At 40.2% G+C, this 14,173-nt stretch overlaps 1 protein-coding gene across 1 annotated transcript; it reads left to right on the top strand.

Annotated features, from left to right (window-relative positions):
• The first annotated feature begins 1,756 nt into the window (after window positions 1–1,756).
• On the top strand, window positions 1,757–11,482 carry pspc1 (paraspeckle component 1). The gene is made up of 10 exons (XM_079671618.1): window positions 1,757–2,222; window positions 2,912–3,061; window positions 3,177–3,328; window positions 3,483–3,578; window positions 4,586–4,782; window positions 4,864–4,948; window positions 7,965–8,070; window positions 8,579–8,636; window positions 8,965–9,101; window positions 9,873–11,482. Exons 1-10 carry the CDS (start codon window positions 1,848–1,850, stop codon window positions 10,086–10,088), a joined length of 1,572 nt encoding a protein of 523 aa, XP_079527744.1. The 5' UTR covers window positions 1,757–1,847; the 3' UTR covers window positions 10,089–11,482.
• Window positions 11,483–14,173: the final 2,691 nt, after the last annotated feature.

Raw genomic sequence — 14,173 nt, 5'->3', positions numbered from 1 at the left:
CTTGATTTTAATTGTTTATTTGTTTTCCCTAAAAGCGCTATCAAAATAAATCTGATTTATTTAGTTTTCTGTCTCTTCACAGGTGAACGTCTGATAGGAACTGCAAGTCCCAACAACATTGATGTTTTGAAAGAATTAAAATGTTTAATTGTTTTCTGTGTTTGACTTACTCATTGTGCTGCTGGGCACACACTATCATCGCCATCAGTACAAACCCAATCTAGAATCCGTCTGTATATTCTCAGGGCTTTCTTCAGAGGTGACTGAAGCAACCTTTTAAACATCGTTATAGTCCCAAGTAAATTAAGCGGATGTGTACATGCGCATGTTTTCAGATGGTGTTTTTGATTTAACAAACAGCTCTCAAGGGTTCTTAGGATCTCCAGTTGAGATATGTACTTACTACCTTCATGGACTTAAATAACATACACTCTAAAAAAACGATTCATGGGGTTAGTAGATTCCACTGAAAAAAAATACTTTATCAACAAAGAACATTTAGTTTTTTTTACCTCAACTCATTTTAATAAAATCGGTCAAACTGAAAAAGAACAAAACAAAATGCAACTTAATATCACTCCATCTTTACGATTAAAATCTAAGTTGGTTCAACTTAATTTCGTTTTTAAAGGTGAAAGCAAATTATGTTTGTATTGAACTAATTGAGTTAATCAGATTATAAATGGGTACTCGGATTAATTTAATCGAACAAATTGGAAATACTTAAGATTAGCGCAAATTGTTACCTCAATTTATTTAATTAGAGCCGGCGTATTTTCTTTTTTTATTGTGTATATTTTAGTTTATATGTGGAGCTTCTCGTATAACTTGCACAAATGTTTACTTTGTCAAACCAATACTGTCATTTTTGGTGATATTGTAGATTTCTATCTCTCTAGCCACATACCATAATAATAATAATAATAAAGAAACCAGTAGATGGGCTACCTTTTTATTTCCTGTGTCTGTTCATTCCAAACTAATCTTTGCTAATTGTTTCTCCATAAAGCATGTCAAGGCATTTTTCACAATTTATCTAAACCTCCAGTTTAAATGACTTTGTTTGACTGACTTTAGTATCATTTAACTATGACATGCTGGTCCTCTTGCTAGTTGCCAAAATGAATAGGTTCAAGTGAAGTGTTTCATGACAAATGTCGTTTTTAGACTTCATATTAAAGTGGCATGGATGTTTTCCACTTAACTGGAAAAGAAGATGCACTTTAGTTATTTAAATACTTTACGTTGCATTATTTCTTGTATGTTTACAATTTGAACAGCAGATGGAAAAAAAGATAATGGAAATGAAATGCTGCATATTCTACAGCATGTTGGCATTGCGGTTACGTTCATCACATTACAGTTTTTACTCATTTTAAATAATCCTTAGCTTTCTTCCATTACTGCTATACACTTTAACGCTGTATTCCAATGTTTATTTTCCATTGTTTATTGGATGTATTTTCTGTCGGCCGAAGTCTGGCTCGTCTGTCTGGAATCCTAAGGAAATATTACTTAGGAGCTCATAGTGCCTCCCATTGTGTGTGTTAGAGAAATAGCTCTATAGCAGAGTGTGTTGTTGGATATCCATTTGGGGCTATATTGATACAAATATGTTTTATGCATATTAATTGATAAGGAAATTAACACATAGAACTCCTCATAGCTGAAAGGGGGTCCCCTGGCGTCCACATTTTGTATTTACGCACTTGCATGGATCAAAATAAGAAGTTGCGCACGCATCCGTCGCCATTTTTGAAAATCAGGAGGTGTGCGCCATCCGGTCCACAACAACCTCCTCAATTTCTGTTTAATTTAATCGCTTTCTACAAGTACTTTTTCCACGAATGGCTAAGCGAAACATGCATCAAGCGACCATGCAAAGCAGTAATTCTCCCCAACCAGCTTTACGCACCACCGACTGCCCGGAGGAATCAACGGGGAACAAAGACAGTCCAGAGCCGAAGGAGGAGCTTTCTCCTGGGGCCGAACCAGCAGAAGAAGCCGTGGAAGGAAGCGAGGAACCACGGGATGAAATGACCCTGGATATCAACAGTTTTAGGAAGCCTGGAGAGAAGACTTTCACTCAGAGATCCCGGCTTTTTGTGGGGAACCTCCCGGTGGATATCCCCGAGGAAGAGTTCAAAGATATGTTTGCTAAATATGGAAATATCAGCGAGGTGTTTATCAACAGAGAGAGGGGCTTCGGCTTCATTCGCTTGGTAAGTCGTTGTGATTTAAAGTGTGTGTTGGAGTGTTTCCTGTTATATGTTTCTCCACAAATAATCATGCAAAACCCCCACTTTAAATCATGTGTTTACCATTGATAAACACATAAGATCATTAGAAATAAGCGTGACAAAACATTTATTGACTACAGAAATATTTTTAATTCATTCAAGATTCAAAGGCTTTGTTGTCATATGCATAGTAGCTAGAGTGTAGATATGGCAATGCAAATCCCAGGCTACTCCAACAACGCAACATAAAAATATATACACAATATTGTGCAAAAAGAACAGAAATAAAATAAAACTGTGCAAGAGAATGTTCCAAATGAATGTGCAGCTAAATGCGTGAGAAGTCGACTATATGCATGTCAAATAGAATAACAAGAGGTCAAAAAAACACTGCTACTAATATTGTAGTAAAAATACATATGTGGAATGCAAACAGATGCACGCTTATTCTAAACCTAAGACAACAAGGACCAATTAGTCGACTAAGAGAGGGCAGCCCTTTTTGAATGTTTAGTTTGAACCTTGCTCAGAAAGTTGTGGAAGTTTCTGGACTGTCAGATATCTTAACGTTTAAACGACTATTTATATACTTATCATTCAGCCCTAATTGAAACCTTAATGTGCATCACTGAGGTATCATCAACCTTTTTCTTGTGTCTCTTGTCTTCCAGGAAACACGGACACTAGCAGAGATTGCTAAATGTGAGTTGGATGGGACTGTGATGAACAATCGACCAATCAGGATACGCTTTGCTACACACGGTTCTGCACTCACTGTCCGCAACCTGTTACCTGCAGTGACCAATGAGCTGCTAGAACAGGTAGGACAAGAGTTTCAACACTTCAGAAATTCATTTAGATAAGGATGTTTGTCAATCTTACTTCTGCAGAATCGATGATTTCTGTGTAACCTGAAGCCCTTTCTTCTGCCATCAGGCGTTTTCTGAGTTTGGGCCGGTGGAACGGGCTATCGTGGTGACGGATGACCGCGGTCGTCCCACTGGGAGAGGCATCGTGGAGTTTGCAAACAAAGCAGCTGCACGAAAAGCTCTGGAGCAATGCACAGAGGGAGCGCTGCTGCTGACCAAGTGAGGAGGGCAGGACTGCATTTCTTTAACAAAATCCATGCAGAAACATTTATTAAATTGATTGCTCAATCCTATAGCTCTACTCCAAAACCACTGACCATCACTTTCTTGAAACATCACAGGATTCATTTAGTGTTGTCTTACCTTTCTTCAGCACACCTTGTCCAGCCATTGTGGAGCCCTCGGAGCACTTTGATGATGAGGATGGGCAGCCTGAGAAACTGCTGCACAAGACCGCAAAATACTACAAGTAAGTACAAAGACAAGTGAAGTTTCTGTTTCATTCAAATATACTTAAAGGTGGGGTAGGTACTTTTGGAGAAACCAGCTCGAGTGCGCTAGAATTTGAAAATACACAGCCGGAACAAATCTGCCATTTCCTCACAGAGCCCCTCCTCCAACACACACGAACGTGCACATGACCAATGAGGGCACGAGATAAGTTTGTGTACAGATGGAAGGCTGACAGGCAGGTAGGCCATCCAGTTACTTTAGCCGGCTCAGATGATTGGTCGTGCTTTTTACAGCGCTACGGCTTCCACAGATATTTTTTAATGGATTTTTTGTCAAAGCACTTAAAGGTGACCTATCATGCTATATTTGAATAATATAGTGTAGGACCATACCTATATAAGACATATTTATACTTTTTATTTTTCAAAATACCAAACAGATCATGCATTTTAGCCATTCCTCATTTCGCTCAATGTAACACTGTCTTTGCATCATGGGCTGATTCTGTGAGAACAGCACCATCTACAGGCCTGGAATATGTACTACAGCGTCTCCAGTGCTTTCCAACGGCAATGTCCGTGGCTGTCTCCTCCGGATTGGTGGAGTTGGCCCAATAGCCGTAGCGCCACTTCTGTGACGTCATAGAAGTGTTCAAATCTTGATCAGTCTGTATCAGATCGGTTGCAGCCCCTTTTTAAGAGATTTGGGTATGGAGGAAAATAGAGAGGGTTGTGTTTTCTGACACTTGGTGAGTTCCCTGGAACACCGGGGACACATGTTCATGTAGAAAAGACGTACAAAAATGCATTTTGCACGATAGGTCACCTTTAAGTTATTCATTGCTATCGGGATGTTAAGAGCATTCCATGGAATATAACAAAAAGTGTATCTCGAGCCGGTTTCTCAAACGTACCTTCCCCACCTTTAAGTCTGTTTTACTGGTGTTTGTTATCAGAACAATGCACGTGGTTGTCTGTCAGTATAGCATAGAGTTATTCTCATTTTTTGTCTCCTTCCCCCTAGGGAACGAGAGTTGAAGCCACATTTTGCTCAGCCGGGGACTTTTGAGTTTGAATACTCGTCTCGCTGGAAAGCCCTTCATGAGATGGAGAAACAGCAGAAAGAGCAGGTGGACAAGAACATAAAAGAGGCCAAAGAGAAGCTGGAGGCCGAGCTGGAGTCGGCCAAACACGAACACCAGCTCATGATGATGAGACAAGGTAGGGGCTGTGAAGCTGCCATCGTCCATGCATGTGTCCTTCTGTTTTGATGCTAAATGTGATTTGTGTGGCCTCTTCCAGATCTGATGAGGCGTCAGGAGGAGCTGAGGAGGCTGGAGGAGCTTCGCAACCAGGAGCTGCAGAGACGACAGCAGATAGAGATGAGGTGTGCTTCCTTTCTTTCTCTACATGACGATCTCTTACTGGTGTGCCGCAGAACAGTGGATGAAAATCCCTGAGCTACACAGACAGTGGCGGCCCGTCCACAGAGCAGCTTTAAAAAAAAATCTTCCAACGCTTCTCTGCCCATTGACTTTGAATGGGGGTGACGTCACTTTGCCTCGCTTTTCGCCGAACTGCATTGTGGGGAAGCAAAGCGAAGATTTCCATGATTCAAAAGTTGAGCAATGTTCAACTTTTGAAGCTGAGCTGGAAGCGTCAGCCAATCAAATCCCGTTTATGCAAATCTGACCGTACAAGCGCTAGCCAATCAAACGCCGTGCAAGCTGGGAGAGCCAGACCGCAGTTCATTTCCTCATATTCCAAACGAGAAATTACGGTAGCAAATCACCCGGTTCTTTACGACTAGAACTATTTACCGGGATACAAACCGGAGGAACCAGGCATGGAGGGAGGTGGCAGAGACAGTGGGTGAAACTGGTAGGTTTTCTCCTGTTTGGGGAGTTTATATACAGGACTGTCTCAGAAAATTAGAATATTGTGATAAAGTTCTTTATTTTCTGTAATGCAATTAAAAAAACAAAAATGTCATACATTCTGGATTCATTACAAATCAACTGAAATATTGCAAGCCTTTTATTATTTTAATATTGCTGATTATGGCATACAGCTTAAGAAAACTCAAATATCCTATCTCTAAATATTAGAATATCATGAAAAAGTATACTAGTAGGGTGTTCAACGAATCACTTGAATCGTCTAATTAACTCGAAACACCTGCAAGGGTTTCCTGAGCCTTGAAAAACACTCAGCTTGGTTCAGTAAACTAAATCACAAGTATGGGGAAGACTGCTGATCTGACTGCTGTCCAGAGGACCGTCATTGACACCCTCCATCAGGAGGCTAAGACACAAAAAGAAATTTCTCAAAGAGCAAGCTGTTCACAGAGTGCAGTTTCAAAGCACATCCACAAAAAGTCTGTTGGAAGGGGGAAATGTGGCAGGAAACGCTGCACAACCAAGAGAGATGACCGCAGCCTTAACAGCATTGTGAAGAAGAGTCGCTTCCAGAATTTGGGGGAGCTTCAAAGACAGTGGACTGAAGCTGGAGTCCAGGTATCAAAAGTCACTGTTCACAGACGTGTCCGGGAAATGGGCTACAATAGCCGTATTCCCATGGTCAAGCCACTTCTGAACTCAAGACAACGGAAGAGGCGTCTGACTTGGGCTAAGGAAAAGAAGCACTGGACAGTTGCACAGTGGTCCAAAGTCCTCTTTTCAGACGAAAGCAAGTTTTGTATTTCATTTGGAAGTCAAGGCGCCAGAGTCTGGAGAAAGGCTGGAGAGGAGCAAAATCCAAGTTGCTTGAAATCCAGTGTGAAGTTCCCACAGTCAGCGATGGTTTGGGGAGCCATGTCAGCTGCTGGTGTTGGTCCACTGTGTTTCATCAAGCCCAGAGTAAATGCAGCTGTGTACCAAGAGATTTTAGAGCACTACATGCTTCCGTCTGCTGAAAAGCTCTATGGAGATGAGGAATTCATTTTCCAGCATGATCTGGCACCTGCCCACAGTGCCAAAACCACCAGTAACTGGTGTACTGACCATGGCATTACTGTCCTCGATTGGCCTGCAAATTCCCCTGACCTGAACCCCATAGAGAATATGTGGGGTATTGTGAAGAAGAAGCTGAAAGACACCAGACCCAACAATGCTAATGAGCTAAAGGCCGCTATTGAAACATCCTGGGCATCCATAACACCTCAGCAATGCCACAGGCTGATTGCCTCCATGCCACGCCGCATTGATGCAGTAATCCGTGCAAAAGGATTCCCAACCAAGTACTGAGTGCATTAATGGACATTTTCAAATGTTTGATTGTGTTTTGCTGCTATAAATCTTTTTTTTTTACTTGGTCTGAGGAACTATTCTAATTTTTTGAGATAGGATTTTTGAGTTTTCTTAAGCTGTACGCCATAATCAGCAATATTAAAATAATAAAAGGCTTGCAATATTTCAGTTGATTTGTAATGAATCCAGAATGTATGACATTTTTGTTTTTTTAATTGCATTACAGAAAATAAAGAACTTTATCACAATATTCTAATTTTCTGAGACAGTCCTGTATATATATATATTGCTCGCATAAAATCCCCGGGGTTTTTTGCTTTGTATGCCGGGGGCGGGAGATTCATGTGATTGGTTGTTGGTCGCGGTGCTCGAATAAAATCCCCAAGCTTCAGACACGCCCAGCTCCAAGCTTTTTTTGAAGCTGTAGTGTGGACGGGCCGTTACTGGTGTGCCGCAGAACAGTGGATGAAAATCTCTGAGCTACACAGACAGTGACGGCCCGTCCACACAGCAGCTTTAAAAAGATATTCCAACGCTTCTCTGCCCATTGACTTTGAATGGGGATGACGTCACTTTGCCTCGCTTTTCGCCGAACTGCATTGTGGGGAAGCAAAGCGAAGATTTCCAGGATTTTCAGGATTCAAAAGTTGAGCAATGTTCAACTTTTGAAGCTGAGGTGGAAGCGTCAGCCAATCAAACCCTGTTTATGCAAATCTGACAGTTCAAGCGCTAGCCAATCAAACCGCGTGCAAGCTGGGAGAGCCAGACCGCAGTTCATTTCCTCATATTCCAAACGAGAAATTACGGTAGCAAATCACCCGGTTCTTTACGACCAAAACTATTTACCGGGATACAAACCGGAGGAACCAGGCATGGAGGGAGGTGGCAGAGACAGTGGGTGAAACTGGTAGGTTTTCGCCTGTTTGGAGAGTTTATATCCAGTTTACTTCGTTTTAACATTGCTATTGCTTTGTATCTCGGGGGCGGGAGATTCATGTGATTGGTTGTTGGTCGCAAAAATCCCCAAGCTCTCAGACACGCCCAGCTCCAAGATTTTCAAGATTTTTTCAAAGCTGCTGTGTGGACGGGACGTGAGAGGGCTGTTTTATAGTCCGATAGTTTGATTTGATGTGTCTTTATTCTGTGTGGTTGCAGGCATGAAGAGGAGAGGAGGAGGAGAGAGGAGGAGGCGATGAGGCACAGAGAACAGGAGGAGCAGAGACGTCCGGCAGAGGGCTTCAAACCAAACTACCCGGACAACGTGAGTACATCTGGATCACAAACAAACGCTTAGAAACACACTGAAGCCTAGTTACATTGCACTTTCATACATATCGAACAAACCTGCAATCAGGAATGAAAACAAGAGGTCAGGTTGATGATTTAAATATTATACACACACTGCTTTGCAATAAGATAAATACATATTGATGTGTTCTGAATTTAACATGTGATATTTATTTTTTGCTAGCAGGAGTATTATTAGAGAATATAAACGCTGCCATCTAGTGGTTAGCTGCTGCTCAGCAACTGCCTTTCGATGAAGAATGATCGGTAGATGTTATATAAAACAATAACATGTTTTATATAACATCATGTTCGCAGAATGATAATTATATTAAATCAGAGCAATGGGCAATTTCTGTCATCAGTTTAGTTTAGAAAATGTATATTCTGTAACCGTGTGAGTGATGTCTGGTAGCTTCTCCGTTGAAGAATTATACTTTTAGCAGCGTTTTGTTCTGAAGGCTCTTCTTCACTTCCTACAGAGAGAACAGGAAATGAGAGGAGGTGAGCTGGGCCCTCGTGGAGCCGCTAATATGGGAGGTACGGGCATCATGTTATACATTTTAATAATGCTTTTAATAATGCTTTGTATGTTTTGTCTGTCTTTTGGTGAGCATGGACTCACATGGGATGCAATGCAAAAGAGAACAAATCATAACACATCTCATAATGTCTGCACAATTGCATTTGTCGCACGATAAGTGAGAACTTGTCGTTATGAATTGCTGCCTAGTTTATCAATCTGTGAAGTGTTTCCCTCAATATACATTTTAACATAAAACACTAGCTGTTGACTACTTTACATTTAGAATACCTTACCCACAATTCCCACAAACCAACCAATGCTGCGTTGTTTTTTTGCGTGTAGATGGCTATAACCAGGGCTCTCCGGGGGCCAATGGTAACCAGGGTCAGATGATGGGAATGAGTGGAAGGGGAGCAGCCATTGGCCAAGAGGGAACGGCAAATATGGGGTCGCCATTGATGTCGGAGAACGGAGCAATGGTAATGTATCAGGAAACAACATTAGCATATTAAAGCTGCTTTCTTTATAGAGTAGCATCGCCTCGTACACTGGAACAAATGCTGCTCCAAAAACAAGTTACTAAATAATGAAATGTACTTATTCACTTGAAATAAGTACAAAGATCTTACAAAGTAGAAATTAGCTTGGTAAGATTTCTTGCAATAAGAAGGGATATTTAGATAAATCAGATCTTGTAATTAGCCGGGAGAACTTATTTTGAGCTATATCTTACCAGGATCAGGAAATGTTGTGTAAATATAAGTTAGTTGGTAATTTTCCAATAAATATGTCAAAAAAACAAGTTTCATCTGAGATACAACTCAAAATAGGATTTTTTTGACTTAACAAGATGATGCATTGTCTAAAAACAAGACCCGATATCTCACTGCAGTGTTACTTCTGAAGTTATCATATCTGATATCAGGTGTAGAGACACATTCTGACTGGATATCAGAAACATATACTGGGCAAGATTTTGAGTTTTTGTAGTTTAATGATGGATAAACAGTGTTTAATTTAACTTCTAAGGCTTTCCTATCAAAGTTATTGTGGACAAAACTACTGCAAAATACCTTTATTTGTAAAAAACCTTTATTAAGTTGAAAGCACTTTGTCTAATTCACCTGTAGACCTAACTAATAGCCTTATTCCTCTCTCTTTTTGTCTCACTTGTGTTGCTCTCGGACGCCGACACTCCGATCCAAACCCGATGTTCTGATGTACGTTTTCTTAACACTTCAAAACCTCAGCGGAACGATAGGTTTCCGCAGGGAGGACAAATAGGGGGGCGACCAGAAGTTGAGTCCCCAAATCAGCAACAGCAACAGCAGCAGCAACAACAACAGCAGCAGCAACAACAACAGCAGCAACAACAACAACAGCAGCAGCAACAACAACAGCAGCAGCAGCAGCCAGTGGGCCCTCAGGCTTTTGAAGGACCAAATAACAAACGACGCAGATACTAACTCTTCCCAAACATAGAGAGAGTTTCCCTTTGTGACATAAACCCAATCCTATTTTTCTGTTTCCACTCCACTCCCCGTGGGAAATGTTTCACCAACAAAATGGACATATTTCTCACTAAAGGCATTTATTTTGTGGATGAAAAGACTATTTTTGGACAGCATATGTTTTCTGAATGAGACGGTTGGTGCTGTTTTGTCTGCTGAATATTAAATGTATTTAAAAGTATTTTTCAAGAAGGTCCTTCGTGGGAACATGACTGCTATTAGGGATGTCCCGATCACCTTTTTTTGCTCCCGATCCGATTCCGATCATTTGATTTTGACAATTTGCCGATACCGATTTTTCCCGATCCGATCTTTATGCAATGCATTAAGAGAAAAAAAGCATTCAAGTTTTCCCTTAAGGTTATTTTTTTATTTAAATTGGATATTCTATCCAACATGGATAGAGCTTCTTTCTTTCACAGCAGCATTGGATCAGTTCAGTTGTGCAGCATTGGATCAAAATAAAGCTTATCAGTACTCGTTAGCTTACTGCTACAATTAGACACTGCGCCCACTCTGTTGCCTGATTTGAGAGAAAGAAGCAACCAGGTCTATGAAAACAAGCCCCAAAGAAGCAACACATACATGATGTTGTATAATTTGAAACCAAAACTAAGGCCTCATGATGATTTTAAGACTTGAACATGGTCATTTTTGTTTTGTAACATTTTATACAACATTTAAAAAAAGAGTATTTAATTTTTTTTTTTTTTAAATCCCGATCCCCGATTTTTTTTCCTCCCGATTCCAATCTTTTGAAAATCACGTGATCGGCTCCGATCCCCGATCACGTGATCGGATCGGGACATCTCTAACTGCTATCATTGCATTTTAAAAGACATTAGAAAACAAGACTGCTGACATTTTAAGTGTAACTCTAGAGAGATGTTTCTGTGGTCCTTCCTTTAAACACATACTGTGACTCTTAGCTAATTCAATGTTCAATCATACAGTGAGTGAGTGTTTATACAGCTTTGGGGAATCCTGTATTTGATGGTTAAGAGTAATAAACCATTTGTGGGAAATTCTGTCTCTTTTTGATTGGAAATAATTGTGATTTCTTAACTGTAAATAAGCCAAAATCCTAAAGTCGAACCCCCTTACACTTAACCTTTTTCATATGTTTGTAAAGTTGGATCCGGTCGGTTCAGATCTGGATGAATGTCTGAATATAGAATATGTTTTGTACTGTAATTTACTTTATATAGCTTACTGTGTGAACCCATTACCCTGATGTGTTTCCTTCTGAAATGGAAATAGAAGCCACTGCGAGTCCAGTTTATCACAAAATCTGTTTAACTATCAAGAAACTTTATTTATTAAATGGATAAGTAGAAAAAAACCATCAATTTCCAAGCTTCTGATTCTTTTTTTCTTTTGAGTATTTGCAATAAGTTGTCTCTGATTCTTTACAGTTCAACCTTTTAAATTGTAGAAAAAAACATTTGACATCGTGATAGTACTTTAAAGAATGGTCATGGTTCTTAAAAAGCTGATATTCTCTCTATTGGTCAACCTTTATGTGGACAATATGTGTGTGTGTGTGGGGGGGGTGGTATGTGTGGCCTAGCGTTACTATACTTGTGGGGACCTAAATCTGTTTACACAGTCACGTGTGGACTCGCCTCCCTTATGGGGACAAAATGGAGGTCCCCATGAGGTTAGGGTTAGGCATGTGTTGGTTAAGGTTAGGATAAGTCTCCAGGAAATGCATGTAAGTCAATGTAATGTATACGTGTGTGTGTGTGTGTGTGTGTGTGTGTGTGTGTGTGTGTGTGTGTGTGTGTGTGTGTGTGTGTGTGTCTCATCAGTTTAAAAACGAAGTGGTCCTTGCAATCTTTTATTCTTGACGATGTAATCTGTTTTTCCACTGGACCTGGAGAGTTTAATATAACCTGAATGGTTTTCACGGATTCTAAGGAATAGTTTTATAACAGGTAATTAGATTTAATTGAATGTCTTCCTCTTGCATGTTTGCATCGTAACACACTCACATCTGTCTGTCTTTAAGTGTGTGTGACAGATGCCATCCTACAGGAGAATATTCGAGCAGTTTTGTGTTTATTTGTTTTGCGTTTCAAGCTAAAAGTCGATGTTTCAGTTTGTGTTTCAGGCATGTATTTGGAAATCCTAGCTTTGCGTGCATCAAGCGTTCAGCAGAGTTCCCTCAACTGTAATAATTGGGAATAGCCGGTCCTTCTATTTCCTGGAATCAATATTTTGTGATTGCTAAAATGTGACCCGTGTCCCCTGATGAACCAGTGTATTTGTTATTGCTGATTCTGCCCGTTCAGAGGCTTTTTGATATAATCATTTATACGATGCTACTTTCAATTTGATGCTCAGTGTTGCAGAATATTTTTTTTTAAATTGTTTTATGTCTCGTCTCTTATAGGTCCTAAGTGAGTCCTGCATCTGGTGAACAAATAGGTAGATACACAGACACACAGTATGTACACAAGATGGATTGGTCCATTGTATTATATTTCTTATGTTCGGCCTCTTTGCACCTGATCTTATAAAAGGTGAAGTTGCTCCTGGTTCCAAAAACAAAGATGGTGACGTTCTGCCTTATCATCGTTTCAGTAGAGACAGAGTTGGTGAGTCAGCACCTAACTCTCAGTAGGATTTATATGATCAAATAGAAATGATAGCGACCATAGAGAGAACCTGTTTGGTTAAGATGATATAAACATCCCATGCTTTTGTAGACCTGTCTTTCCTCTCCTATTAATTCAAAGGACATTAGATGCTGCTACAGTGAACTGAATCAGAACCTGAAACATGAGATATGTTAATTGGGTCATGTCGTATCGATGTACAAAGACATGTCGTAGCAAGATTTACTTTCTTCCTGGCTTTCTGGTCCTCACAGAAGAACCTGTGTTATCTTTGTGTTACAACATTAAACAAAAACCCAAGGTTTAAAATATGGGTGTTTATAATATACCAGTATTAACAAGAAGGGTGATAAATATGATGTTAGTAATGCACATTTAATATTCCAGTGCCTCGTTTTCTTTTGCAAGTTGCCTCTCTTCAAAGCTATTGTCACAGTCTCTCTCCACTTGTGTTTTGTTTTGTAACATTTGACATTTCAACTGATGGCATTCTCAGCTTTAGGGGTGGAAAGACCGTGTCGTGTTGTAGCGGGACGTTTTGGATTCGACGAAGGGGGGCGCTGCTTTTCTTTGCCATGCCCAAGGCTGCTCATTACCAACACGAGGGAAGGTAATCATTGAAGTGATCCACTTTTAACGGGGCTGATGTGGCCAATTTGGGGAATGAATACTCCACGTCTTCACTTTGTGGCCTTGTTCTGCTTTAGCCCAGTTTGTGGCCCACTTCTCCAGAAGGACCATCGACTTTGGGGCAACACTCGGTGGTTCTTTTGTGTTTCCTTCCTACATTTCCCTTGGATATGGTCTTACATTAATGTTATTATAAAACAGCGGTTTGGTGACGCAGCTTTCATTAGCTATGCCCCAAAGCTATGGAACAAAATACCTGTAGTCTGTAGACATCAGGGAAGCCAGCTCGGTGGAATTTTTAAAAAAAAAACTCAAAACACATTTGTACAATTGAGCCTTTTAGGAAACAAACTGCTCTCTGCTGCACGTTCTCAATGCATTGCGATGCATTTTAACCTCTCACTTGTGTTTTGAATTTGCACTATCCTCCTTGTAATGCACAATTTCATTCTTGTACCTTTAATCTAAATGTCTACTCAATTTTAAGTTTGTTTTTATGTCTCCTCCTGGTATCTGTGTTCTGTTTGATCTCAATGTTTTGTGAAATGTCTATGTGAAGCACTTTGGACTGCACTCAGTGTATGAAAGGTGCTATTCAAATAAAGATTATTATTATCCAACTAATTACAGCTTTGGAACTTTAATATCTGCGTCACAGATCAAAGATGTCTCTCTGTAGAGTTAATTGAAGGATAATCACTTCATTTATGTTTTGAATGTGTCCTACATTACAACCTTTTGGCCTACATTGCAGTCAGAGACACTGAATCTAATAATGTGGCTTCAGCC

Source organism: Notothenia rossii (assembly GCF_949606895.1).
Source record: "Notothenia rossii genome assembly, chromosome: 3".
In the NCBI taxonomy this organism is placed as follows: domain Eukaryota; kingdom Metazoa; phylum Chordata; class Actinopteri; order Perciformes; family Nototheniidae; genus Notothenia; species Notothenia rossii.
This window is presented reverse-complemented; position numbering and strand designations above follow the sequence as displayed.